The sequence below is a fragment of the Natator depressus genome, chromosome 2, assembly GCF_965152275.1.
Source record: "Natator depressus isolate rNatDep1 chromosome 2, rNatDep2.hap1, whole genome shotgun sequence".
In the NCBI taxonomy this organism is placed as follows: domain Eukaryota; kingdom Metazoa; phylum Chordata; order Testudines; family Cheloniidae; genus Natator; species Natator depressus.
This window is the reverse complement of record NC_134235.1, coordinates 185,421,775-185,449,428: the sequence shown is the minus strand read 5'-3', so window position 1 is coordinate 185,449,428 and position 27,654 is coordinate 185,421,775. Positions and strand designations below refer to the sequence as shown.

General features: G+C 44.5%; 2 protein-coding genes across 6 annotated transcripts in view; both read left to right on the top strand.

The window, feature by feature from the left end:
* Window positions 1-3,644: 3,644 nt before the first annotated feature.
* On the top strand, window positions 3,645-5,770 carry LOC141981657 (uncharacterized). Its single transcript, XM_074943284.1, has 2 exons — window positions 3,645-4,540; window positions 5,120-5,770. The coding sequence occupies exons 1-2, from the start codon at window positions 3,958-3,960 to the stop codon at window positions 5,659-5,661; spliced, it is 1,125 nt and encodes a 374-aa protein (XP_074799385.1). The 5' UTR covers window positions 3,645-3,957; the 3' UTR covers window positions 5,662-5,770.
* A 9,647-nt stretch (window positions 5,771-15,417) lies between these two features.
* CDV3 (CDV3 homolog) overlaps window positions 15,418-27,654 on the top strand; it is a 70,759-nt gene continuing 58,522 nt past the window's right edge. For 2 of the 5 annotated variants that reach the window (XM_074945545.1, XM_074945544.1), the window contains exons 1-4: window positions 15,418-15,986; window positions 18,745-18,824; window positions 23,242-23,378; window positions 25,805-25,964. In XM_074945545.1, the coding sequence (XP_074801646.1) occupies window positions 15,777-15,986; window positions 18,745-18,824; window positions 23,242-23,378; window positions 25,805-25,964 (587 nt within the window). In that variant the 5' untranslated portion in view covers window positions 15,418-15,776. The other 3 variants (XM_074945547.1, XM_074945548.1, XM_074945546.1) reach the window with 3 other exon arrangements.

Here is a 27,654-nt window from a genome sequence, read left to right as displayed (position 1 = left end):
GTATGAAAAAGCACTCTCAACTACCCTGATGTGAACCTATTTTTGTAAACTTCACTGTCGGAGATAACCCGTGTGAAATTATGAGTTTATAGCCACATTCTGACAAGCAGGATCCTGGGTCTTCTACTTTAATTTATTTTAAGAGTAGAGTATTTTATGTGAAATAGGGAATCTTCCAGAGGTCCTTTTTTCAATGTGGACTTGGATTTTAGGTTCAAATGATGTGGCATATCTTGGATCTGGTTTTGAATTGTAATGTAAAATATAAATTATTTTTCCAGTAAGATCTTTTTTCTTTGGAATTGCAACAGTTTCTTGAACAACATCTGTGTTCCACCTTCCTCAACTTTAATACTTAGAGTCAGGGTTCTCCCAGTTTTTTTTGTTGAACTTCCTGTGACCCTCTCTTCCCTTAGTAAAGACCAAGAGCTAATCAAAGTAGTCTCCCAGATGTGTGACGTAGTACAACTGGCTCTTTTAAACAAAGTTCTTTCCTATGAAGTGCATTAGAAAACAGTTATTGTATTCCTGGATAAAACTATCTATAGTATTTTTATGATGTTCATCACCAGCCTATCTGAGTACCATACAAATAATAATGAATTATTCTCACAATACAAGTGGTTTATAGGGAATGTTTAGAAATGGGGAACTGACGCTCAGGCAAATTAAAGGGAAAATTTTCAAAACTGTCTGCTGACTTTGGCTTCTTGAATGTCCAGGTCACCTGGGTCACAACCCAGGTCACTTTTGCCCCAACTCTCCATTCTAGCAATTGTTATGTTAGATACAGACCTACATTTTTCAACAAGGATGTGTTTCAAACTGTTTTTTTTAAAGAACCATTCTTTCCATTAACTTTCCCATTTTCAACTTTACTTTTATTGCAGTTTCCACCATATGGTCTAGTATAAAATCCTACTGTGAAAATCTGAGCACATCAGTGTTATTAGTGGATTGATTTTACAGTCTTTTACTAAAAAAGAATGTTAAAAAATCCCTAGAAAATTTCAAACTATAATTGTGTAATTACCCTCCTCATAAAACTTTAGACCTTAACAAAACACATTTATCCATCATTAAGTACATTCTGATGATTCATGGCTAGGGGGAACAAGCAAGAAAACTTTTTCCTTCCAACTGTGAGGGTCTGAAATTGTATCAAACACCTAATAGCCAGAGGCTGATACGAAGGATGAAGCCCTCAAGCAGATTCAAATGACAATCCTGGCAGGAATCCCAGTAAATTACTACCTCCGAACAGCTGTGAGGGACTTCACTAGGGCATTGCCCTTGGATCTTGCTAGTGTTCTGTCTTCCTGATATTTTTGTTTGTTTGTTTTAAATAGACTCTGTCTAGTACATATAGTCCTCTGGTTAGTAGTTGCTGTCTGGCAAAGTGTTCAAGCTCTATCTATTGTGTGCCTTTGATCTGGGAGTATCCAAGCAGTTTACTAAGGTATTATCATCATTTCACAAAGAGATGAGACGAAAACAGAAAGCTAAGGATGCGGAAACAGTATGGTTTTATTGTTAACACAGGAATAGGAATCTCGAGATGGTAGGTCTATTCTCAGTTCTTACAGAGACACTGGGTATGTCTATACTGCAAAGAAAAACCCATGGCTGGCCCCATGACTAGGGTGACCAGATATCCCGATTTTATAGGGACAGTCCCGATTTTTCGGTCTTTGTCTTATATAGGCTCCTATTACCCCCCATCCCTGTCCCGATTTTTCACACTTAATGTCTGGTCACCCTACCCATGACAGCCAACTTGAGCTCAGGCTATGGGCCTGTTTCACTGCTATGTAGTCTTCCAGGTTCAGGCTGGAGCCTGGGGTCAAGGTCCCTGTGGGTAAGTATAGTATATGACAGTAAAGCATAATCCATTCCATCCTAGCATCTAGGCCTCAACAGATTATTCCTCAGTAAAGTGGTGCTACTGTTTTCTTTGGTTTCTGCTGAGTCAGTTCCAGATTTAAGAGCTGAAACAGCTATCAGTACCATGCTCCTAACAAGTATTAAATCTGTAATCAAGAGAGGACCATTCCACTGCTTTATGATACTGTGTTTGCAAGAGATGAATGACACAAAAGAAGCAGAAAGGCATTAGGTTCACATTAGCCCTGGTAACAGAGTGGAGTTGTTTATCGATAATTGCCTAATGAAAAAGTGTTATGTCGGGTAAATGATCTGCATTTCTGTATCTCAGGATCAGGTGCAGCACTTTCTTTAGTAGCAATATGGAAGACAATACCAGTTTATCTACCAAGATAGTTAAAGGAAAACGTGCTGTATGGAAACTGATTGCCAGCTTGGATCATTTCACTGTTGAATCTGCAAGTCATTGCACAGTGCACTGCAGGATGTGCAAGCTCACTATGAGTAAAAGTGAAAGTAGTGCATTGGCACAAGTAAGTTCAAGCAGCAGGTCTATTACTCCACACTGAGCAGTTAGGTGTCAAGCCTCTTGCATATTCTCTCTATTCCTTGCAAACAGACAAGGTGTTAAGGGGTTGGGGGAGAAGCATGGATGCACCTGGGGAGCAATGATCTAATGATCTAATGATCTAATAAGTTATTTAGCTACTTGTTCCCTGATTAGACCTTACACCTACCTAATCATTAGATCTAATGATCTAATGATCTAATAAGTTATTTAGCTACTTGTTCCCTGATTAGACCTTACACCTACCTACAAGACAAGTAATTTGGCAGCCTTTCAACACTGCTCTAAATATCAGAGATTCCCCAGTGCTCCCTTGTTCTGCTCATAATTTTTAACCTATACAACCCTCAGCACCTGCCCTGCACAGGATCAAGCCATCTAAGCTAAGCACACAGATTGTCAATGCTAATAATATATAGAAATATAAAAGCAGCATCGTATAATACATACACAAGGATAACTGTGACAAATCTTAGAAACTAGTTAGAAAGCCTCGGCAGCAATGGCTTTGTTACTTAATATAAAGTTGGCAGCTAAGTGTATAACTGCAAAGAATTTCACTAGGAAAGAGGAAGAGATACTTGATCTCTGAGATGCTGAGAGGGAGAAAAAGAGTGACAGAAATAGCTTCACAGTCTCCTGACTCTAAAAATGTAAGGAATTGATTCTTTGGCTTAAACCACAGCAAACTGTTAGCACAAAATTTTTTACTAATTATTGTAGGGCTGTTATACAAACTGTAGACTAGATATGATTTGTACCTTTCAATTTTCTCTCAGTTTTCTATTTAAAAACGCCTCTGAGATATTTTTAGTGCTACTGTCACTTGAGTATCTGTTGCAAATCATTCTTGATCAAAAGGAACACATGTTTTCGACCTCTCATGAGAGAAGGAAATAGGACAAAAGGTACCTGGTCGAAGGGTACTTGGCCAACGGCATGAGCTGGAAAAGTCCACACTTCCATAAGCTGCTGCCAAGATGCTGACTACAGTCAATAAGGAGTATGGAGAAAGCCTGGTAACAGTGAAAAGTGACAGTAATAGGGGACCATGCAGCAAATTCTGGGGTGGTTTGGCTTTCTACAATTATGTAGGTAGCCACAGATTTTAAGCCTTAAAACACCTAACTCACCCAGGTACTAGACTAAGCCCTGGTCTACACTAGGACTTTAGGTCGAATTTAGCAGCATTAAATCGATGTAAACCTGCACCCGTCCACACGATGAAGCCCTTTATTTCGACTTAAAGGGCTCTTAAAATCGATTTCCTTACTCCACCCCTGACAAGTGGATTAGCGCTTAAATCGGCCTTGCCGGGTCGAATTTGGGGTACTGTGGACACAATTCGACGGTATTGGCCTCCGGGAGCTATCCCAGAGTGCTCCATTTTGACCACTCTGGACAGCACTCTCAACTCAGATGCACTGGCCAGGTAGACAGGAAAAGAACCGCGAACTTTTGAATCTCATTTCCTGTTTGGCCAGCGTGGCAAGCTGCAGGTGACCATGCAGAGCTCATCAGCAGAGGTGACCATGATGGAGTCTCAGAATCGCAAAAGAGCTCCAGCGTGGACCGAACGGGAGGTACGGGATCTGATCGCTGTATGGGGAGAGGAATCCGTGCTATCAGAACTCCGTTCCAGTTTTCGAAATGCCAAAACCTTTGTCAAAATCTCCCAGGGCATGAAGGACAGAGGCCATAACAGGGACCCGAAGCAGTGCCGCGTGAAACTGAAGGAGCTGAGGCAAGCCTACCAGAAAACCAGAGAGGCGAACGGCCGCTCCGGGTCAGAGCCCCAAACATGCCGCTTCTATGATGAGCTGCATGCCATTTTAGGGGGTTCAGCCACCACTACCCCAGCCGTGTTGTTTGACTCCTTCAATGGAGATGGAGGCAATACGGAAGCAGGTTTTGGGGACGAAGAAGATGATGATGATGACGAGGTTGTAGATAGCTCACAGCAAGCAAGCGGAGAAACCGGTTTTCCCGACAGCCAGGAACTGTTTCTCACCCTGGACCTGGAGCCAGTACCCCCTGAACCCACCCAAGGCTGCCTCCTGGACCCAGCAGGCGGAGAAGGGACCTCCGGTGAGTGTACCTTTTAAAATACTATACATGGTTTAAAAACAAGCATGTGAAAGGATTACTTTGCCCTGGCATTCGCGGCTCTCCTGGATATACTCCCAAAGCCTTTGCAAAAGGTTTCTGGGGAGGGCAGACTTATTGGGTCCTTCATGGTAGGACACTTTACCACTCCAGGCCAGTAACATGTACTCGGGAATCATTGTACAACAAAGCATTGCAGTGTATGTTTGCTGGCGTTCAAGCAACATCCGTTCGTGTGTTATCCTCAGGAGAGTGAGATATAATCCATGGTCACCTGGTTGAAATAGGGTGCTTTTCTTCAGGGGACTCTCAGAGGAGCCCATTCCTGCTGGGCTGTTTGCCTGCGGCTGAACAGAAATGTTCCCCGCTGTTAGCCACAGGGAGGGGGGAGGGTTGAGGGGGTAGCCACGCGGTGGGGGGAAGCAAAATGCGACCTTGTAACGAAAGCACATGTGCTATGTATGTAATGTTAACAGCAAGGTTTACCCTGAAAGAGTGTAGCCAGTGTTTCATAAAATGTGTCTTTTTAAATACCGCTGTCCCTTTTCTTTTCTCCACCAGCTGCATGTGTTTCAATGATCACAGGATCTTCTCCTTCCCAGAGGCTAGTGAAGATTAGAAAGAAAAAAAAACGCACTCGAGATGAAATGTTCTCCGAGCTCATGTTGTCCTCCCACACTGACAGAGCACAGACGAATGCGTGGAGGCAAATAATGTCAGACTGCAGGAAAGCACAAAATGACCAGGAGGAGAGGTGGCGGGCTGAAGAGAGTAAGTGGCGAGCTGAAGAGAGTAAGTGGCGGGCTGAAGAGAGGGCTGAAGCTCGAATGTGGCGGCAGCGTGATGAGAGGAGGCAGGATTCAATGCTGAGGCTGCTGGAGGACCAAACCAGTATGCTCCAGTGTATGGTTGAGCTGCAGCAAAGGCAGCTGGAGCACAGACTGCCACTACAGCCCCTGTGTAACCAACCGCCCTCCTCCCCAAGTTCCATAGCCTCCACACCCAGACGCCCAAGAACGCGGTGGGGGGGCCACCGGCCAACCAGCCACTCCACCACAGAGGATTGCCCAAAAAAAAGAAGGCTGTCATTCAATAAATTTTAAAGTTGTAAACTTTTAAAGTGCTGTGTGGCATTTTCCTTCCCTCCTCCACCACCCCTCCTGGGCTACCTTGGTAGTCATCCCCCTATTTGTGTGATGAATGAATAAAGAATGCATGAATGTGAAGCAACAATGACTTTATTGCCTCTGCAAGCGGTGATCAAAGGGAGGAGGGGAGGGTGGTTAGCTTACAGGGAAGTAGAGTGAACCAAGGGGCGGGGGGTTTCATCAAGGAGAAACAAACAGAACTTTCACACCGTAGCCTGGCCAGTCATGAAACTGGTTTTCAAAGCCTCTCTGATGCGTATCGCACCCTCCTGTGCTCTTCTAACCGCCCTGGTGTCTGGCTGCGCGTAACCAGCAGCCAGGCGATTTGCCTCAACCTCCCACCCCGCCATAAACGTCTCCCCCTTACTCTCACAGATATTGTGGAGCACACAGCAAGCAGTAATAACAGTGGGAATATTGGTTTCGCTGAGGTCTAAGCGAGCCAGTAAACTGCGCCAGCGCGCCTTTAAACGTCCAAATGCACATTCTACCACCATTCTGCACTTGCTCAGCCTGTAGTTGAACAGCTCCTGACTGCTGTCCAGGCTGCCTGTGTACGGCTTCATGAGCCATGGCATTAAGGGGTAGGCTGGGTCCCCAAGGATACATATAGGCATTTCAACATCACCAACAGTTATTTTCTGGTCTGGGAATAAAGTCCCTTCTTGAAGCTTTTGAAACAGACCAGAGTTCCTGAAGATGCGAGCGTCATGTACCTTTCCCGGCCATCCCACGTTGATGTTGGTGAAACGTCCCTTGTGATCCACCAGAGCTTGCAGCACTATTGAAAAGTACCCCTTGCGGTTTATGTACTCGCCGGCTTGGTGCTCCGGTGCCAAGATAGGGATATGGGTTCCGTCTATGGCCCCACCACAGTTAGGGAATCCCATTGCAGCAAAGCCATCCACTATGACCTGCACATTTCCCAGGGTCACTACCCTTGATATCAGCAGATCTTTGATTGCGTGGGCTACTTGCATCACAGCAGCCCCCACAGTAGATTTGCCCACTCCAAATTGATTCCCAACTGACCGGTAGCTGCCTGGCGTTGCAAGCTTCCACAGGGCTATCGCCACTCGCTTCTCAACTGTGAGGGCTGCTCTCATCTTGGTATTCATGCGCTTCAGGGCAGGGGAAAGCAAGTCACAAAGTTCCATGAAAGTGCCCTTACGCATGCGAAAGTTTCGCAGCCACTGGGAATCGTCCCAGACCTGCAACACTATGCGGTCCCACCAGTCTGTACTTGTTTCCCGAGCCCAGAATCGGCGTTCCACAGCATGAACCTGCCCCATTAGCACCATTATGCATGCATTGGCAGGGCCCATGCTTTCAGAGAAATCTGTGTCCATGTCCTGATCACTCACGTGACCGCGCTGACGTCGCCTCCTCGCCCGGTAGCGCTTTGCCAGGTTCTGGTGCTGCATATACTGCTGGATAATGCGTGTGGTGTTTAATGTGCTCCTAATTGCCAAAGTGAGCTGAGCGGACTCCATGCTTGCCTTGGTATGGCGTCCGCACAGAAAAAAGGCGCGGAATGATTGTCTGCCGTTGCTCTGACGGAGGGAGGGGCGACTGACGACACGGCTTATAGGGTTGGCTTCAGGGGGCTAAAATCCACAAAGGGGGTGGCTTTACATCAAGGAGTAGTTCAGGCAGGACTTCACGGAGGGTTCCAATAAGAAATGGTGCACCTAAGTTATTGTTCTTATTGGAACAAGGAGGTTAGCCTGGCCTCTGATTGATACATGGCTAGATTTACCTCGCTGCACCTTCTCTGTGAGTGACTGCAGTGTGACCTAGAGGAATGAGTCCCCTAGACAGGGGAGAAGGCAAATGAGTACAAAACAAATCTGGTCTATTTCTTGTTTTGATCCACTCCATCTATCTTTTACATCTTTGGCTGGCAGCAGACGGTGCAGAAGGACTGCAAGCCATCCACATCTCATGGCTGCTCAGCAGAAGATGGTACAGTACGATTGCTAGCCATCGTCATCTCTTGCCTGCCCGGCAGAAGATGGTACAATACGATTGCTAGCCATCGTCATCTCTTGCCTGCCCGGCAGAAGATGGTACAATACGACTGCTAGCAATCCGTATTGCCTGCCTGCTCACCATTAGACGGTTCAATACCACTGACTGCAGGACTAAAGAGAATGACCTGGTCAAGTCACCAAAAATTTAGTCCCTGCGCCCATGTCTGCCCAGGCGCTCCCAGCCGACGTGGCCAGGAGCACCTCGGACATGACGAGGACTGCTATCAGTCATACTGCACCGTCTGCTGCCAGAAGGCAATGGGTTGCTGCTACTGTGTAGCAATGCCGTACCGCGTCTGCCAGCACCCAGGAGACATACGGTGACGGTTACCTGAGCGGGCTCCATGCTTGCGGTGGTATGGCGTCGGCACAGGTAACTCAGGAAAAAAGGCACGAAACGATTGTCTGCCCTTGCCTTCACGGAGGGAGGGAGGGAACGGGGGCTGGACAATATGTACCCAGAACCACCCGCGACAATGTTTTAGCCCAATCAGAGTGCTCCACTGGGCTGCTCTGGACAGCACTCTCAACTCAGATGCACGATTGTTTGCCGTTGCTCTGACGCAGGGAGGGGCGACTGAGGACACGGCTTACAGGGTTGACTTCACGGAGGGTTCCAATAAGAAATGGTGCACCTAAGTTATTGTTCTTTTTGGAACAAGGAGGTTAGCCTGGCCTCTGATTGATACATGGCTAGATCTACCTCGCTGCACCTTCTCTGTGCATGACTGCAGTGTGACCTAGAGGAATGAGTCCCCTAGACAGGGGAGGAGGCAAATGAGTACAAAACAAATCTGGTCTATTTCTTGTTTTGATCCACTCTATCTATCTTTTACATCTTTGGCTGGCAGCAGACGGTGCAGAAGGACATATTGCCTGCCTGCTCACCATAAGACGGTTCAATAGGACTGACTGCCGGACTAAAGAGAATGACCTGGTCAAGTCACTAAAAATTTAGTCCCTGCGCCCATGTCTGCCCAGGCGCTCCTGATCGACCTCACACAGGCGACCAGGAGTACCTCGGACATGACGAGGACGGCTACCAGTCGTATTGTACCGTCTGCTGCCACAAGGCAATGGGTTGCTGCTACTGTGTAGCAATGCCGTGCCGCGTCTGCCAGCACCCAGGAGACATACGGTGACGGTTACCTGAGCGGGCTCCATGCTTGCGGTGGTATGGCGTCCGCACAGGTAACTCAGGAAAAAAGGCGCGAAACGATTGTCTGCCCTTGCTTTCACGGAGGGAGGGAGGGAAGGGGGGACTGACGATATGTACCCAGAACCACCCGCGACAATGTTTCAGCCCCATCAGGCATTGGGATCTCAACCCAGAATTCCAATGGGCAGCGGAGACTGCGGGAACTGTGAGATAGCTACCCACAGTGCAACGCTCCGGAAGTCGACTCTAGCCTCGGTACTGTGGAAGCACTCCGCCGAGTTAATGCACTTAATGCACTTCTGTGGGGGGACACACACTCGAATATATAAAACCGATTTCTAAAAAAACGACTTCTATAAATTCGACCTTATTCCGTAGTGTAGACATACCCTAAGAGTCTAAAGAGTGATATAAGGCCAAATCATACAGTCCTTGCGCATCTGCCTGAGGAGTTCTCCACAAGCAGATCGGCCTCCTTCTGTGCAGAAGGGGACTCAGCTGTTCCCATGACCCTGTTACCCAATGGCCTGTGATGGGATGTTAGATGGGGTGGGATCTGAGTTACTACAGAGAATTCTTTCCTGGGTATCTGGCTGGTGAATCTTGCCCATATGCTCAAGGTTCAGCTGATCGCCATATTTGGGGTCGGGAAGGAATTTTCCTACAGGGCAGATTGGAAGAGGCCCTGGGGGTTTTTCGCCTTCCTCTGTAGCATGGGGCACGGGTCACTTGCCGGAGGATTCTCTGCACCTTGAAGTCTTTAAACCATGATTTGAGGACTTCAATAGCTCAGACATAGGTGAGAGGTTTATCGCAGGAGTGGGTGGATGAGATTCGGTGGCCTGCATTGTGCAGGAGGTGTCATCAGACTAGATGAGCATAATGGTCCCTTCTGACCTTAATGTCTATGAAGCTATGGAAAAAAAAAAACCTACCACCCTGATTCAGTAGTGCTTTCTCTGTGGTTCAGGGTCCACTTTGAGAAAAGGGGTGATGAGTAGGTAGGCTGGAGGGAAGTGTGGGTAAGTTGGGGGTGATACACAGAGTTTCCCCAGACTGCATTATCTTTTCCACATTGCCCACAGTGTGTTCCAAGCACTACATGGCCAAGGATCCAAGGGTGAGGAGTGAAGCTTGCAGGGGGAAACCTCTGCTTCCCTCAATGGAATGACACAGAGAACTCTCTGCAAAGGATTCTTCAGGAAGATTTTTCTTCCCCCAAACCCTGTCCCACAGCTCTTAACACTAAAGAGAACAATCTGCCTCCTGGGAATGTGCTTGTTAAGTTCTTCGTGGCTACCCTTAGATTCTGTCAACATCAGCAATAACCTTGTTTATTTTGCCACAGATATTTTAGAATGCAGGCTGGGATACATTTTGCACATTAATTTTAATAAAACAAAAACCATCTTACAATGAGCATGCATCTGCATTAAGGCAAAAATTTAGGTGAACACACATGACTGAAATTCAAATAAAATAAGTTAATTGTTCAAAAAACAAAGAATATGAATATTTTCCGGTATAGACGTGTGTAATACACTGTTTATAATGGCTACAATTTTCTGCCATCTTGTAATCTTTAGGGCCCAGGACCTGCTATTATCTGCAGCCATATGGACCTATTTATAACTACTACTGTGAAACTGAATATAAACACACATTTCTGCCGGTCAGGGAGATGTACATTTCTAAAATATTGTATTAATAAATGTACTTCTCTTGGGCTTCCACAATTATGTACTAGAATTTATAAACAGATTTATCATATTTAATATCTAGTATTTGCATGCATAAGTAACTCATAGAAGAGAATCAGGTAAAAATTTTATGTTCGGTTGCCTGGAGTAAGGACCCAGTCCAACTCCCACTGAAGTCAGTAAGTCTTCAACTTCAATCAGAACTGGACTGGACCCTAAATGACAGGGAAGAATTTGGTCCTTACTCCTTACAGTATAGTTCAGGACTGAAACTATTTCTGTCTGTGCTACTAAAGTGCCCTATGACCTTGGGCAGGTCACTTAACTTTTCTATATCTCAGTTTCCTTTCTTTAATATGGCAATGACACTTCTCTTTATTCAAGAATTTTGAGACTTATGGATGGAAAGCACTAAGTGGAAGTAGTATTTTAACCCATCAAGGCAAAAATCTATCCAACACTATCTTCCAAAGTTTGGGAATACATAATTTTACTCTAAGAAAAAAATATCCAAGTTATAAAATGGCACTAAAAATAGGAAATATAAATATTGCTACCAATATTTGACAGATAATTTTGGTTCTGGTTAGCACGTGAGCAGCAGATACTTCTCCTGGTTATGGCAGACTAATAAACATACCATACAGTAAGAATTTTACATGATTAAAAGTGCACCATTTTAAGGTTTATCTCCGTTGCTGATAGCTTTATCCTGGTCTTCAAAACGTGTGGAGTCCCAAAACATATGACAACACATTTTGAAGCACAGTCTCATTCTTATTTATTTCCACCTCTTAATTTGTCCATTGGAGGCTGAACTTTTTAGTATCAGTGTTCCTGCATTTTTTTCACAAAAATAGGTATTTCCTAAAGAGCAGGCCTGTGTGCAGTACACATTTTGTACTAGGCCAATGCACTTATATATCTAAGAAAAAATGCTTTTCCTATTTTAAACCAATGCCACATTTTTGACAAGGGGGCTTTCCCACTCTCTCTTTTCAAATACTTATGTTCTCCTGCAAACTGATTTCCCTAATGTCTTCTGCTACTTTACCTTTGCTCAAGAGAGATCTTTCCTTATAACTACAAGCATTAACATGAATTTTCAGGATGCCAAATAGGTATATACACAGTAACTGACCAAAAGTAAAAATGTGTTTCATTATATCTGTTCATTAGTTAGGAGTATAGAAAGAACAGAAAGCAGTAATTACACCTTGTTTTTAAGAAGTGTGCAGTACTTTTTGAAGGCCTGAGTTCATCAACTGGGCTGAACAAATCAGTTTACAGCACTATAATCCATTGGGCTACCCAACGCTAGAAACAAGACTGGACAATCTACATAGATAACAGCAATGGCTTCTTACCTTTCCAATATATACTAGATTCCAGATATCAGAGTAAAATGAGGTTCACTCCCACCCAGGTCCAATGTTGCAGAAAAACATTCATTTCCAGTGCATACAAATTCAGTATCTGGCTTTAAAAAAAAAAAGGTTCTGTTTGTAATGTTTACTTGAGTGGAACGGATCTGCTACTATGTCTATAGGGTCTCTGCCACTCAGTTCCAGGCTTTGATCAAACAGCATACCTGATAATCCAGAATTTTGCAACACTACAACAATAAGCCATTGACAATAAATCATAGAAATGGGAGGGCTGAATTCTAATCCTGTGTCCAAAGTGTTTGCAACTTTCCCAGTTTGGTGTCATTCACAAATTTTAAGTATACTCTGCACTCCATTATCCAAGTCATTCATGAAAATTTTGAACAGTACCAAATCCAGGACAGACCCCTGTATTAACATTCAACTTGAAAGCCAACGCTGATCCCCCTCCAAGATCCACAGAACAAACCCCAAGAGGGTCTAGTCAGATCATGGCCCCTATGTATACATTTCAGTTTAATATATTGGGCCCAGACTCTGCAATTAACTCTACATGGGTGGATTCAATACCCCAAAAATACATTCTACTTGAAATTAAATCCTATTATGATACAGTGGCAGTTATTCCATAGTTAATATTGCATCTTCATTTCCATTATAAACTCAGTTTTGGTTCCCCCATGTAAAATCCAAGCTCAAATTTGGTAGTTTAATTTTGGGACTGAGACAGAATACTTATCAAATTTGAAGTAATTGGACAAGGAGTAAATAAATGAGATGCTCACCAGAATTCAAAGTCTTTACTTCACTTTTTATTGTCTGTGAAGAACTATGCATACCTATTGCATTATAGAAATAATAATAATCTTTAATGGAATACAATAGTTCACCATGTTTTTACTAAGCTACTTACAACAAAGGCTTCTGACATGAACTCCTGGTAATTTAACATAGAGACATTTCCTTAACAATCCCATCCTGACACATCAAAAATGTTCATACCTGTAGACCTTTACCTACCCAGAAAAAGTAAATGTCACATCTGGAAACTTTTCCCCTCCCCTCAAATCTCCACTTCTGGAGAAGTGGATGAGGCAGACACAAAACTGAACATTCACCCACTTCTCCCTCTCACCCCTCCCTTCACCTCCAGAGGCCCACCCCACAATTTCCACAGACATTTGGGAACCCTAAACCCCTTCACACATCTGGAGACACCCCTTCCTCCCAGACCAGGCCACCAAGTATTACCCAAGATTTGACAGTCACACATTTTGTTCCTATACAACTGGCAATATGTCACACCATTTTTGAGGGAGGGAGGGAGAAGGCAAGAGCAAGACCCTGCAATACAGCGTTGCCTATGGGAAGATGCACTAAATTGTCTTCTGAGAGCCCATGTGTCTAATGCCAGCTCTTCTGCTAACTGCTCTGAATATTTCTAGTCACTTCCTAACCCTTATTAACCAAGGCATTATTTCCCCTACCTTTGGGTAGACATAATTATTGTTCACTCATTTTACAGCTATGATAACAGACAAGTGGGAAAAGGTAACATCAGACTAGACAGAGGTAGGAATAGAACACACCTTACCACACTACTTCTCAGATGGAAGAAGATAAATTATCTCTTTGGGTAACCCATGCTAACACAGTGCAGATCTTTGTCCCTTTCTAGTGGTTAAGCCTCCTGTAGAGATTTATGAGTCTCTTACTGCCTCCATGCTAATAGGAAAGGTCATTCTACTTAATGGCAGATACTCATGCAACTCCCATAGCTACCACAGAAGCAGTTGGTGCCATGTATCTGAAGGTTATAACTTATGGATTCAAACTCTAACGGCCCATGCGGGGCAGGACATACGTCAGTGTGAAGCCCGTGCAATAAATATTGAAATGATTTTATATAACAAAACATATTTATAGTATTTTGGTTGTTGTATCAATATTTGTTTTAGTGTAGTGAGAACTCTTCTGTTAGAAATGGGTGGGATACTTATTAAAACGTTTGTTTAAAGAGGAGAAAGCACAGTGGGGATATTTTTGCCTGTGTATACAGAAAGTGGAAGACCTTGCCTGCATGTGCTCTAAAAAGATCAGAACTTGGTTAAACAAACATATTTCAAGAAAGCAATCTTATTTTCAACAAAGTAAAAATTAGCTCTGAAGGAGAACTGAATGCTTCAGCAATAAGAAAAGGAGTACTAGTGGCACCTTAGAGACTAACCAATTTATCTGAGCATAAGCTTTCGTGAGCTACAGCTCACTTCATCGGATTCCTTGGTTAGTCTCTAAGGTGCCACTAGTACTCCTTTTCTTTTTGTGAATACGGACTAACACGGCTGCTACTCTGAATGCTCCAGGCCGTCGCTAATGACCAATTAGCCTTTCACCTGTAGGTCAGCAGTGCCAATCCAGCCCAGCCAACTGAGGAATTAAAAGTTGTTCCCACTCTAGAGAGCCATCTTTGGGGTTCCCCCACAAAGCCTTCGGTGGGCCTGTTCCGGCTCCCACATCACACACGTTCCCCACTAATTGGCAGACTCAGCCCAGAGAAGCCAAAACTGCATGAGTCAAGGCAGGCGTGAACGCGCCTTCTCGCTCCGAGATAAAGCCCCCCCACCCCCACGCAGGCCAAGGCCAGCACGTGGCGCGGGAAACCTGCCGGCTGGGTTCTCACTGCGCTCTAGATAAGAACGAGGGTTTTCTTCGGCAAGGCGGGCCCAGCCCGCAAGCCACACGGCTTCTGTGCTAAGCTGCACACAGGGCCAGAGGGAAGAGAGGAGGCGGCGGGTGGGATCATCTCTTTTGTCACCGAGCTCGTACTCGGGTTACACGCAACGCGGGCACAAACGCACCACAGGGCTCATTAACTCGCGTGCACATAACCCTCGCGCACAGGGCTACCGCAAACGGGGGCGCTATGACGCTCCTGCCCACCCACCGGAACGACGCCTTGGTCGCGCCAGCTGCCGCGCTAACTGCGCCCTGCTCACAGGCAGGGGGAGCGTTTTCCGCTCTTTACCACGCGCGCGGGAAGGCGGGTCTAGGGCGAAAACGGCTCTGCAACCTACGTTCCCTGTGTGACCACCTCAACCCCCGCTCCGCTAGTCATCCACCCCCTCGACGTTTCCTTGCGCGCATGCGCTATTCTCAAAAAAATAATTTTTTAACTCAACCAACCTTGACTGATGTATGTTCTGTGCTGGACCACTCACAGGGCCGTTTGCTTCCTACGCAGGCGTCATGCAATTTGACGCATCGACGTCAGTCCCCCACTCCAGAGGTTTTCTATTCGCCCAGAGGAGCAACCTTCTCTTCAGCTCATTGGTCAGCGCTATTAAGCGCATGCGCTTGTCGCAATATTACCCTTTGCCGGAGCGCCTAGCAAGTTAGCGTAGCTCGCCTTTTTTCTCCTCCTCCTCTTTTCCCTCCCCCCCTTCACGCTTTCTCCTTCCTCCCAGTTCCTGGCTGTGTCAAGAGGCGGCTGCCGCCACCACCAACGTGGAGAGCAGAAAGCTGCCTCCGAACGTTGGGGTGGCTGCGAACGGGGACTCCTCGAGGCGCGAGCGGTAACCGTTGGACGGTACCAACTGCCTTCTGCCGAGGAGAGGCGCCCCGCCAGGCGGTACCGATTGACACAACCCCGCACCTGTTGGTTCTTTCTTTCAACCGCCTCCCCGCACCCACTCGGGGTTCCGGCGGCTCCCCCTCAGCGCGTGAGGCAGAGAAACGCCCGCTCGCCCCGCCGCAGCCGGCTCGAACCGGAGCAGGCGCCGTAGCCGCCGCCATGGCCGAGACCGAGGAGAGGAGCCTAGACGACTTCTTCGCCAAGAGGGACAAGAAGAAGCGGCGGGAGAAAGGGAGCCGGGGAGCCGCCGCCGCATCCGCGGCCTCCTCCGTCTCCTCCGCTTCCAGCGCGCCGGGGGGAGCCCGGCCGGCCGAGGGGGGCTCCGGGGCCGCCGCCAGCACCGTCTCCTCAGCCAGGGCGATGGTTAAGGTGCGATTGGAGGGGGGGCTACGGTATTGGGGCCCCTCGCGCCCGGGAGTTGGGGCGGGGGGAAGGGGGTCGGTTCGGGGAAGGAGGAGGGACCCGGCTCCCCCCGGGCTACGCCAGCGCTTTGCAGCGAGCCAACGACGACCGCCTGCGCCCCGGCGGCTTCCTTTGGGCGGCGGCGGCTTCCTGCCGGCAGAGGGCGGCGCTGCGGAGCTGGCTAGGCCTCCGAGCCTCGGCCCTGACTGGGTGGGGGCCCCGATCAGGCCGCGAGCCCGGTGCCGTGGCTGCCCGGGGACAGCGGGGGAGGGGAACCAGTGGCTGCCTGGCGTCTCTCGGCCGCCCCGCACGTGCTGGGCCCTGGGCGCCTGTCGGCTCTCGCGAGGCAGTGCTGCCTCCTGTATTGACCGCTGCGGGGGGGGGGGGGGTTTCTGCTAGAGCTGTGGGGCTGGAGTCGCCGAGATCGGCCACCGATCGTACTGATGGGGGTGGGGGGAGACTAATACCGTTAAACTGGGGGAGTTAGATGCATCTGCTGACGCTATTAGAAATGTAATGGCAGGAAAATGACCAAGCCAGGCTTTTGCAGCAGGGACGTGATCTTGCTTTAATGTGCAAATGCTTCGAGCCGGTCTGGTATCTTTATACTTACACTTGGAAAACACAAATTGTGTAAAAGACTCCGTTTGCAATCTAGAAGTTTAATATATTTATTCACAAATAAGTACATCTATAGTGGGCAGCAATGGGCTGACCTGATGTGATTTAGCAGCTGGAAATAGGAGGATCCATCACCATGTGACTAGCCAGCTTTCTAGAAACTCCAGAAAGTGTACCACGTGGCTCCCTAGCTCTGGCTGTGGACCTCTGAACCAGAAGGGACCCATTTCTATGTGCACTAAATCCTTTGTATCTCAGCCAGTTGAGGCATTGATTTCTGATACCTTTTGTGAATGTAGGGAAGCAGTGCAGTGAAAAGGATAGTGTGCAAGAGAAAACACAAAAATTGCTGTAATAGGTGAGACCACTGTTCCATTTAGTCCAGTATCCTAGCTCTGACAGTAGGCATTTCCAGAAGCTTCAGAGGAAGCTTTGATAAACCATCCTCTAGAATAACTTCCCCAGAGGGAAGTTTCTGCCCTAATGCTGATTGCTGAGAGGTTGAGGGTATGGGAATCTGAGACCTAAATTACATTTCTAACTTGTCCAGGATTAGTGATCAAATCACTTAACATTTTAATCCACATTCCTAAAGTAGAGAGAATAGTTAATTACTTTAGGCTTGTTTAAATAGAACACAAAAAAGCTAATAAAATGAAAAATAAAGACAAGGGAAAATCTTTTAATTTAGAAAATACTGATCTGGCAACAGTTTGCCATTAGAAGGTAATGTAAGAAATCTAAAGTGCTTCAGATGGAGAGTAGCATCCTTAATGAAGGAATAAAGTCTCTAGGCAACCAATCCCAGTAACATGAAGTCATTTGCTATTAATATTGCTACTTTAAACCAGGTCTTGGCAAACAGATATTTGCTTAACAGAGACAGATGTAAATGATAAGGGGAGGGCTCTGGGATAAGAGGCTAAGCCCTGTGCCTCTTCAGCTGTTGGGAAAAACAAGGGTGCTGTTACAGACCCTGCATATGAGGTGTTAATCTTTCATATCAGCCTCAAGGAGTTTGAAGTCATCCTCCTTCCCAAAAAACACTGGGAAGGATGAGACTTGTTCTCTGTTTCAACCTTTTGGATGCTGTGGAGGTGGGGTGGGGTCTCTTTCCCTTCCTCTCTTGTCCTACTCTTTGATAGTGGCAAAGCTAACTAGTACTGCTGCTTGTAATTTTTTTCAAGGAGCAGGGTAAAACTAACATGAGTTTCACTGCCATTCATGGGGTTCTGAACAGAAACTATAAAAGTAACCAGAATCTTAAATTTAGCTCTTCAACTTGACAAAATTATGGTCAACAGCAGATTTCAGAGTAGCAGCTGTGTTAGTCTGTATTCGCAAAAAGAAAAGGAGTACTTGTGGCACCTTAGAGACTAACAAATTTATTTGCGCATAAGCTTTCGTGAGCTACAGCTCACTTCATTGGATGCATGAAGTGAGCTATAGCTCATGAAAGCTTATGCTCAAATAAATTTGTTAGTCTCTAAGGTGCCACAAGTACTCCTTTTCTTTTTGCGGTCAACAGCAGAGGCAGTGCAAGTGTTTGTAGTCAAGAGGGACAACATTGCACGACCTGCCAGAGTGAAACACATATAAGGTAATTTTTGTAACCATAGGGAAAAACCTACTTATTTTAAAAAATTTCATCCTAGTCTGCACCCTGCATGTGTTTTACCAAGCCATGCCTTGTACAGCATTTAAAATGCAAAAGAACCTTAAGTCATATTCTGGACCTAGTTAAAAGTTAATCCTCAATCACAACACTTTTTTGTGATGAAATTGGTGTCTTCATGGATAATTTGATTTGTATGACCTTGCTTCTAATTGAGAATCTCCAAATATATTCAGATCACAACCATCGTGAACAGCATGAAAGTAGCTAAATGCACTAATGCTGTATCTCTTGTCCTGAATCCCAACAGACTATTTTAATATGCATAACTACTACGTTCAGGTAACAAAGTAGATAAATAGGAAATTTTAAAAGTTAGTTGCCTTTCCATGCCTTTTTGGCACGCTGGGGCTGTAGTTTCTGTACTGCTTGCACTTTCAGTTCTCTCATGAAGTGGTAACAAGCTTATAAAAATTTATTTTTGTTCAGGAAGAGGATGAATGGAAGGAATTCGAGCAAAAAGAAGAGATTGACTACAGTGGGCTCAGAGTTCATTCCATGCAAATAAGGTACCACTGGTTTTTTCATCTTTTACTAAGAATAGCTTTTTGCTTGGAGATCGAGCTCTGCAGAATCTGGTTTAACAAAAGGTTTGTAATACATTGTAGCCAACAATTCTATGTAGGCAAAAGTGAATTTGGATTTGGAAACTCTACAGATATAAATGGAAATCCAGTTTCAGTAAGGAGACCCTGAGATCACTTTGTCTCCTGTACTAAGGCAATTTTGAGTTGTCATATTCAAGGTGGTGTATCTGTAACCCAGTTCACTCATCACCCTTATTTCCTAGATTTCTCTTATTGGGGTTTCCAGCTCCACACAAAGCTTTGCTTTTTGGCACAACAGTAGTACTAGCAGGATTGTGGCTCCAGAATATTGATCATCTTGGGCTCAGACTTTAGAGAAGACTTCTTCACATTCTCCTACATAGACCATATCTTAGAGCTTTCTTGGAGGGAAAAATAGTACAAGACAGTCAGACCATCCAGTTTCTTCAGTCACTTCAGCCCCACCACAGAAATAACTGAATCCATTTACCCCACAATCCACTCTCATTCTTGGTGTAATAAGAGTCCTCAGCCTAAACATTGTCACCCTGAAGAGAGGAAATAATACAACCACTGGCTTGTTGAGTAGTGTCCAATAAGGACTCTTCAAGCCACTTTCTTTTGAGGCTATGGGGCATGCTAGTATCCTCTGTCAAGGACTCCCATGATTTAATTGCAAAAACTTCTCATTTTCATGTCCACTCTTGTGTCCATTATCCAGCAGGTCCCCCCCTGTGATCATCTGTTAACTGACTTCAGACCAGGCTACTTGGGTAAATCCTGGCCTAGGATACTAGCTTGGTTTGAGGGAATAGGGGAAGGGCGGGGGTGGTATGACCACACTTGTACAGGGCACGTGGTATAATCATTGAACATAAATCACATGAACTGAATGACTTGATTTTTTCAGATGAATACCCTAAAAACTCAACACATTTATTCTGAACGATACTATGGCCATGACTTGTGTGAATAGTCAAGTGGGCATTGTCATTCCTTTTCTTAAAGGACGCCAACTCCTAGTCTGTGATCCATGGATCTGTCTGAAGAGAGCAGTGGTTCTCAACCTGTGGCCTGATCAGTACACAGCTGCGGCCCATGTGACATCCTCAGGGCTGTACAGGTAGTATATATATTGTGTGGATGAAGTCCATATAACACAGAGAGTGGCATATGTGACCCACACCGGTAAATAGGTTGAGAACCACTGGAATAAAGTCTGCAACCTGACTTCCATCTACCCAACAAATTTGATGCTCCAGTGATCTGTGGCCTTTGGTCTTGAAAACAGCTATACTTGTTTTTTCCATGGAGGCAAAGTTCTGGACGCTGACTGCTATACCCCAGTCATTGGCCTAATCTTGTAAGTGTCTAGTAATACTTGGATGTCCAATTTGACACTTTAAAGCAGACTTTTCCAGAGGGCAGGTGCTTGGAACTTTACGAAAATTAGGACCCCTTTAAAATGCCTAAATCTTGCATCAAAACTACTAATTGCTTCTTTTCGCCTAATCCAAGTGTGATCTAATTACCATTCCAAAAGGCTCATTCCTTCTTGGTCATAATGATAGTTCCATGTTAACCAAGCAGTTTTTTACCCTCAGAGCTGCTAGTCCTGTTGTTGTGTGCCATTTAATATTTCTTCACCAACCTGACCTTCCACATACCCACAAATATCACTTAGCTGTTCAGAGACTAAAGGGAAGTAACCAGTAAGGACTAGTTTAATGACCATCTCACTTGGAAAGATTTTGCTAATCAGGCCTTCATCAGAACTTGACTTGCATCTTCCAGATGTGATTCTTTCAATGGAAAGTCTCTGCAGAATGGTTTTTTTTCTTACCTTCAAGGAAAGAAAGCACTTCCAGAGTGCCAGTCTTGGATGCTGGAAGTGCCCCACATAATATGATGGGATTCCTGAATATGCTTCCACAAATTCTATGTAAAATAGATCTTCAGTCCCTTAAAACCTGTTCATAAAGTACAATCCCTGTATTGAAAGTTTCTTTCAATTCCTAGATTTCAGGTTTTCTACAGCTTAGTTTTTGTTTCCTATCAAGATCACTAGTCACTGCCTTTTCTTCAGCAAAAAGTCCTTAGTCCTGACATATACAGTATTGTGAAACCATCCAGAGCCGTGTGACCCGTGTATAGGTGTCTTGTAGCTTTACATTTTTGAAAACTGACACAGGCCTCAGTTTTGCATTGTGACTCATTCCATGAAGTCAGTGTCTATTTTGTAAGCATAGAAGACTCAAGTTTTATGAAGAGATTTTAATCAGTGTACACAGTTCCCATCTTGAGTCTCTACTGCTATAGATACATCCCACTGTCCAAGTCCTACTCCTGAGGGAATTCTGCACCAAAAAATTAAATGTTCTGTGCACAATATTGTAAAATTCTGCATATTTTATTTGTCAAAATATCACAATATAATCACACAATTTTCAATTATTTGCTGGCAAGTATTTTGAAATAAATTACCAAAATAATTGAAATTATGTGATTATATTATTTTTGTGTTGTTTTGACAAATAAAATATGTAGAACTTTGCAGAATTTTAAATTTTTTTGGTGCAGAATTCCCTTGAGAGAACCAGAGTTCTGTGTGGTGCAGTCTGGGTGCAGGCAGCCAGGTAAGGGTCTGGGGGCAGGGAGGAATCTGGATGCACATGGGCTCAGTGCAGGGTTCTGGGTGCAGGGGGAATGGGATTCTGCAGGGGAGTCCAGGTGAAGGTGGTTAGGGCTCAGTGGAGGGGATGGGAAGTGGGGCTTGGTAGGGTCGGGGGTTAGAGTGCAGCTGGTAGGGGTCTGGGCATGGGGGGGGGGCTCCTGTTGCAGGGAGTGAGGGCTTGGGGGGGGGGGCTCAGTGGGCTGGGGGGGGGGTCTGGTTGCTGGGGAGCTCTGATGCAGTGGGGAGGAGTCACTGTACAGGGAGCTGCTCCCCCTGTCCGTCTAACCTCTGTGCATCTGGATCTTCTTTTCCTCCCTCCCTCCTCCCCCCCCCCCCCCCCCGAGCCTCAACCCCTGCACCTGGAACCCAGAGCCCCCAGCGCCCACTGCCAAGGCTTCTGAGACTTGATTTGACCCAGCCCCAGCTGCTCCATGCAGGGATGCGGGGGGGGACTCCATCTCCATCCTCCCCACACCTGCCCAGCTGGGACTAATGTCCCTGGGCAACTGGGGCGTCTGCAGACCCCCCTTCCCGCTCAGTGATTTACCTCTTCTGTGTGGGCCCCCCCCCCCCCCCAACTGACAAGTCTAAGCTGGTGGGGGAGAGAAGTGAGTGAGCACTTGTGCAGCTTTTCTTTGCTTCCCCACAGAAACCATTTTCTGCAAGGAAGCAAAGGGAATCTGCAGGAGGGGGGACATCTTACTGCTGCGCTGCAGGGGCACAGAATTTCCCTAGGAGTAAAGTCCAGATAACTTACTCTTTTAAATCAGTCTGTAAATTGTTTTGCTAAACTAAGTGTATCAACATCTGAAATGCTTAGCTAGTGTGGCTATATGCTTATTTTATAACCTGACTTTACTCATTAGTTTGGATTTTCACTGACCTAAAATGAATGCTGTGAAAAATTAGCATAGTCCTGATATAAAGTAAGAGCCAAGATAAAATTTAAAATCTACCAACTCAGTTTGGCTCACAGGCGTAAGGAACTAAGTCTTATGGATTCTGCTGGCAGGAAATACCACTTGTCACAGAATTGTATTTTAGAACATAAACTTTCATTTGCTGTTTCTAGCCTTATGGTTGCAGGGAATCTTAAACACTAACAAAATATTAGGGCTTCTTGAATCTTCAGGCAGTCTGACAGTAATTCTGAGGTATAAATTGCTCCAGTCACTACAATGAAACTAATTCAAACCTCAAGATGGCAGTTAAATGTTGACAGCTTACTATCAGAGATCACTTTGGTGGAAACGTCCAGCTAGAATGGTGCTCGCAATCATGGACTCCCTTCTGCTCCTTTCTCAGGTGTCAGTTATCTCAACACCACTTGAAACTAGCTGCCAAACTCCAGCTTTTCTGTAGAAAAATTTTCAGTGCCTAATTATCTCTGTACAAAAACTTTGAGCAAGATGAAAACATAGGGACAGCACAAAACTGATCAGCTAGTACAGTATGTGTATCCTGTGTCTTGAGATCTCTATTCACATTCATTTAGATAATGAATTTCATGACTTAAAAGTGAAACTACTGCAGAAGTTGACACTGCATATCCCAGGGCTTGATCGTTAAGTTGTTGTAGTCTAGCAATATTGAGAAGATGGCATTGATAATGAAGGAACTAAAGTCTTTTTTCACACGCTGTATAATTTTTTTGGCAAGTGTTTAAATCTTTTGGTTATAACATGCTAACTACTATTCCACTAGTGAAAAAGAAGATGATGAAGGTGAAAAGAGAGAAGAACCAGGTGACAACTGGGAGGAGGCTGGTGGTGGTTTAGAGAGAGCATCTGGTCCTTGGAACAAGACAGCTCCTGTGCAAGCACCTGTTGCTGAAACTATTGGTAAGTTTGTCTTGTCTCTTTCACTGGCCTGTAAAGACATACCAACTTTAAATCTAACTCTTAAGAAGTTGAGATAGAAGTCTCCGGTATTACACCTGTCCCCAGAGCTCCCTGTCAGTGTTTATAGTACTAAACTCTTCTAATTATTTCTTCATGGGTCTTTTTACTCAATAGCAAACCTGACTCTGCAGGGAAAAGTGAAACTGAGTAGACTGTGCTGCCAAAGGTATAAAATAGTTTTCTAATTTAAGGTATGGTAATCTTGGGTGTTGGGTCATTAATAGGGTCTCCAAAAACTGAAGTGTAGATCAGTTTTAAACTCGTATCTTACGATACACCTTTGTAAATATAGCTAATCTAACTTCCCAGTAGAATATAGACTAAATTAAATACCTTTCAGGAGTGGTATGGGAGAAAATAACATACAGTTGGTATAGTTTGCAAACTTTAAGCTAAGTTTCCTCATTTGATCTCCCCCTCTTCCCCCCCATACTGCCATGATAATTCATAATCACATAGTAGATGAGCAGAAATGTTTGTAGTCATTATCTGACATGTAATGTAATGATTCTCAAACAAGATTCAATAACTAGTATATCTATATAAACATCTACAGTCCTTCACTCTTCTCGATTATATCGTGGTGAAAGGATAGTCGTCTGATGTTTTGGTTGGGGGAAAGACTTTAAATGTAGTCTCTGTCCAAAATGACTTAATTTGCTGTCTCCACTAACAAATCTATCATAAATATTCTCTTGCTTTCTCAACGCACTTCTCACTTGAGATGGGGTGGAAGATATGAGTTGCCATTGGCACTGCCTTGTCTCAACTTTTGACAGCTTCTTGCTTTTCTGTACAAGCAGAATCCTGAATGTAGTGCTATAAATGTGGTAGAACTATGAAGGGATGCAGAAGGAAACTATTGCTTCTTTCTGAGCCAGCTTTCCTTTTCGTCCTTCCATGTGTAAATCACCACTGCGGTTGCAATTCATAATCCAAACTCAGTTTGGACAAGCAACCTACTGGACTGTGTGACAGTTGCCAACTATGCACGGCAGAACCAATGCTCATTATAAAGGATTCAGTCTGAGTTTAGAAATTCTGTAAATTAAAACCTATAATGCTCTTCTTTGGCATGTACCCAGGTATTTAAGCAAACTTCAGATGGAGGCATGCAAAGAGAGGCAGATGACTAGAGGAGGACAAACTCCTGTTTGACTCAGTCAGATCTTTTGCAACACTTCCATCAGAAGTTTTAAGCCAAAACCATGTAGCTGTCTCAATGTGGAGAGCAACCAGTTCCCTTGAGCCTTTAAGTATAGCTTGAATAGATTAAGAAGGCTTTACCAGAAGACACAAACATACTTAAAAGTGGCAAGATAGTCATCACTGAGTGTAACCAGCAGAGTTGCTGTGGATTTAAAGGTAGTAGGAGTACCTAACTCAAGCTCAGTTTTATTAACATAAATGTGTAACTCAACCCTTAATCTGATATCCCTGCTTCATTGATGCTGTTTCTCCTAGGGCCCTGATAAACTACAGAACAGCTGAAAGGTTGGAAAATGACTGCATCTAAAAACTATTAAACAATTACAAATACATTACTAAATAGCATCTTAAATACAAAAAGCTAAATTATGCTTTTATTTTATGACTGCTGATCTTATAATAAACCCTGCTTTTGGTTATCAGGAAAATTTTAAAACTCTTAAGATCCTTACAGTGGGATGTAAGAGCACTTGGAATTGGAAAATCTAGTTAAACTTAATGAGGGTGGGTCACTTAGAATCATAGAATATCAGGGTTGGAAGGGACCTCAGGAGGTCATCTAGTCCAACCCCCCCTGCTCAAAGCAGGACCAATCCCCAATTTTCCCCCCAGATCCTAAAAGGCCCCCTCAAGGATTGAACTCACAACCCTGGGTTTAGCAGGCCAATGCTCAAACCACTGAGCTATCCCTCCCCACTAGCAATGTCATGCAGATGTATTCTTCCCTCTTTTACAAGTTTACAGTAGATTACATTTCATTATTTGTTAGCAAATACTTCAGTCTGCTTTGAGGCCATAGGCAGTTTCATTGAACTAAATTTTTGGAGAATATGGGGAATACAACAACTTAAAATTTAGCTAGTAATCACAAATGTTAGCAATTACACTCAAGTCCTGTCTAGTGGCTTTCACCACCTATGACTCTGTGGTGCTGTTCTAAAACTGCACTTTAATTTAAAAAGGTCTAGTCATTAGTTGGATAATCTTGAACACTCTCACTAATGATCTGAAACTAAGATCTTCTGTATTAGATCAACTCTTAGATTAGAATATCTGACCATTGGAAGCAAATAACAAAATAGAGCCCAAAGCCAGAGTTTAAAAATAAGGCTATACACTTTTTTTGTTTGTCTAAAACTCTGCTAATAAACTCTTAGTTACAGAAACCCCGGAACCAGTGCAATCCAGTGGTGTATACCGACCGCCTGGTGCTAGGGAGACCAGAACACGGAAAGCACCACAAGGACCACCAGAAATCTATAGTGATACACAGTTTCCATCATTGCAATCCACTGCCAAGCATGTAGATAGCCGAAAGTAAGTATATTTAATCCGTTCCTCTAAGATGCCTATTTAAAATGCTTTCCCATCAGAGGCATAACTCCTTATTTGGTGTCAGATCATGATCTTTCCACAGAGGTCTGTAAATAACAGAAATGATTATTTGATGGGGTTGGGGTCTAAATTTTATCATTCCCCTGTCTTTATGGAGATCCCCACCCCATCCCAATGCAGCTCAAAGGTCTGAGGAGTGGGACTTCTCTCAATGAGGAGAGAGCCAGACTAGGTGATTACCACTCTCCTTGGCCACCTAGTCCCTACATTCAGGGATTTCCCTAAATAAAACACTGCTGATCTTGACAATATCGAGTTCCTTTCCACATTAATCAGTGCTCTGTGGCAGCTGTCAGCTGGGAAGCAATAGCAACATGCTGCTTGAGCAGAGCTGTGTTATCATGGGCAACTTCAAAAGGGGTTGTGTGGAGCAAAGGGAGGAATATTGTAGACACAGTGTTTCTGCAGTTATTACATTAACCATGAGTTTGGAGGGCAATGTCATGCCCCTGAATGACTTTAAGGAGACTCCAAATTGACATTGCCTGAGTTTCCTATCCCTCCCATAGACTCCTTCGCTGCTGAAGGGTTAAATAGACCTCTAACTCATCTGCTGTTATCACCTCTTGATGTGGCATTGATTGATACAGCACAGTAGCATAAGCTTTCTTTCTGGTTTAGTTTGGTGTTTGCCACTTGAACAAGCAGTGTTATCAAAGATGTCTTGGCTTTTCTAGGATATGAGCTTAGGGTTAATCTTAAAGACCAGCATGAGACATTCTGAATTATACTTGAGTAACATACTAACTGCAGCACAACTCTTTCCATATCTTCTACATGACTCTTAGGTTTCATGTTGCAATGTTCAGACCTCACTGGGAGGGGCATGGACCCCTATTTTCTATCGCCTTTGAGAGAGATGCTATAGCATGATTTGAAAGTGTTAACCCATATGTATTGCGTTATACAGTATACCATATTGGAATGTTTTTTTGGAAATGAAGTCAACAATGTAATCTGAACAAATAGCACAGAAAGGGCAAGAGCTTTACTCTGGAAATAGTCTATGCAACCTTCTGTTCTCTTGGGGAATGCATGGATATCCTGTGGAATCCAACCCACTCCCTCTATTCTGCATTTATAGTGTAACTTTCTAATTTTGTTGGTTTTGGGGTGGAAATTGGCTAGGAATTTCACAATTCAGAAGCTAGTGAATAAGACAATTACTGACTACATTTATTTTCCCTTAGGGATAAAGAAATGGAGAAGAGCTTTGAAGTAGTAAAACACAAAAATAGAGGTAGGGATGAGGTCTCAAAAAACCAGGCACTTAAACTTCAGCTAGACAACCAATATGCTGTGCTTGGGGATCAGTAGAGCTGCATACACATTACAATTAAGGAATGCTTTTTTGGTAACCCTCCTAAGGTAACTAAACTACAGCTAACGACTATGATGAACATGCCATCTTATTTCTGCTGGATCTGCTGCGGCAAGTGCAGACTACTTTGACATAAGTGATTGCTCTCGCACTATGGAAGCATAATGTGTTGCAACTTTCTTCTCCATTGGATTTGGGGGAAATTAATGTAAATGGTTGAACAAGATTCATCAGTGTTCTTTAATTACTCTGAAAAAGTATCTACAGTCAGTGGTCATTTCAAAATCTTTT

What these genes read in the sequence shown, in the direction of transcription:
- LOC141981657 (XM_074943284.1), top strand. Translation starts at nt 3,958, where the DNA reads ATGCAGAGCTCATCAGCAGAGGTGACCATGATGGAGTCTCAGAATCGC. An exon ending in AGGCGGAGAAGGGACCTCCG is followed by an intron (nt 4,541 to 5,119) that starts GTGAGTGTACCT and finishes TTTCTCCACCAG; the next exon opens with CTGCATGTGTTTCAATGATC.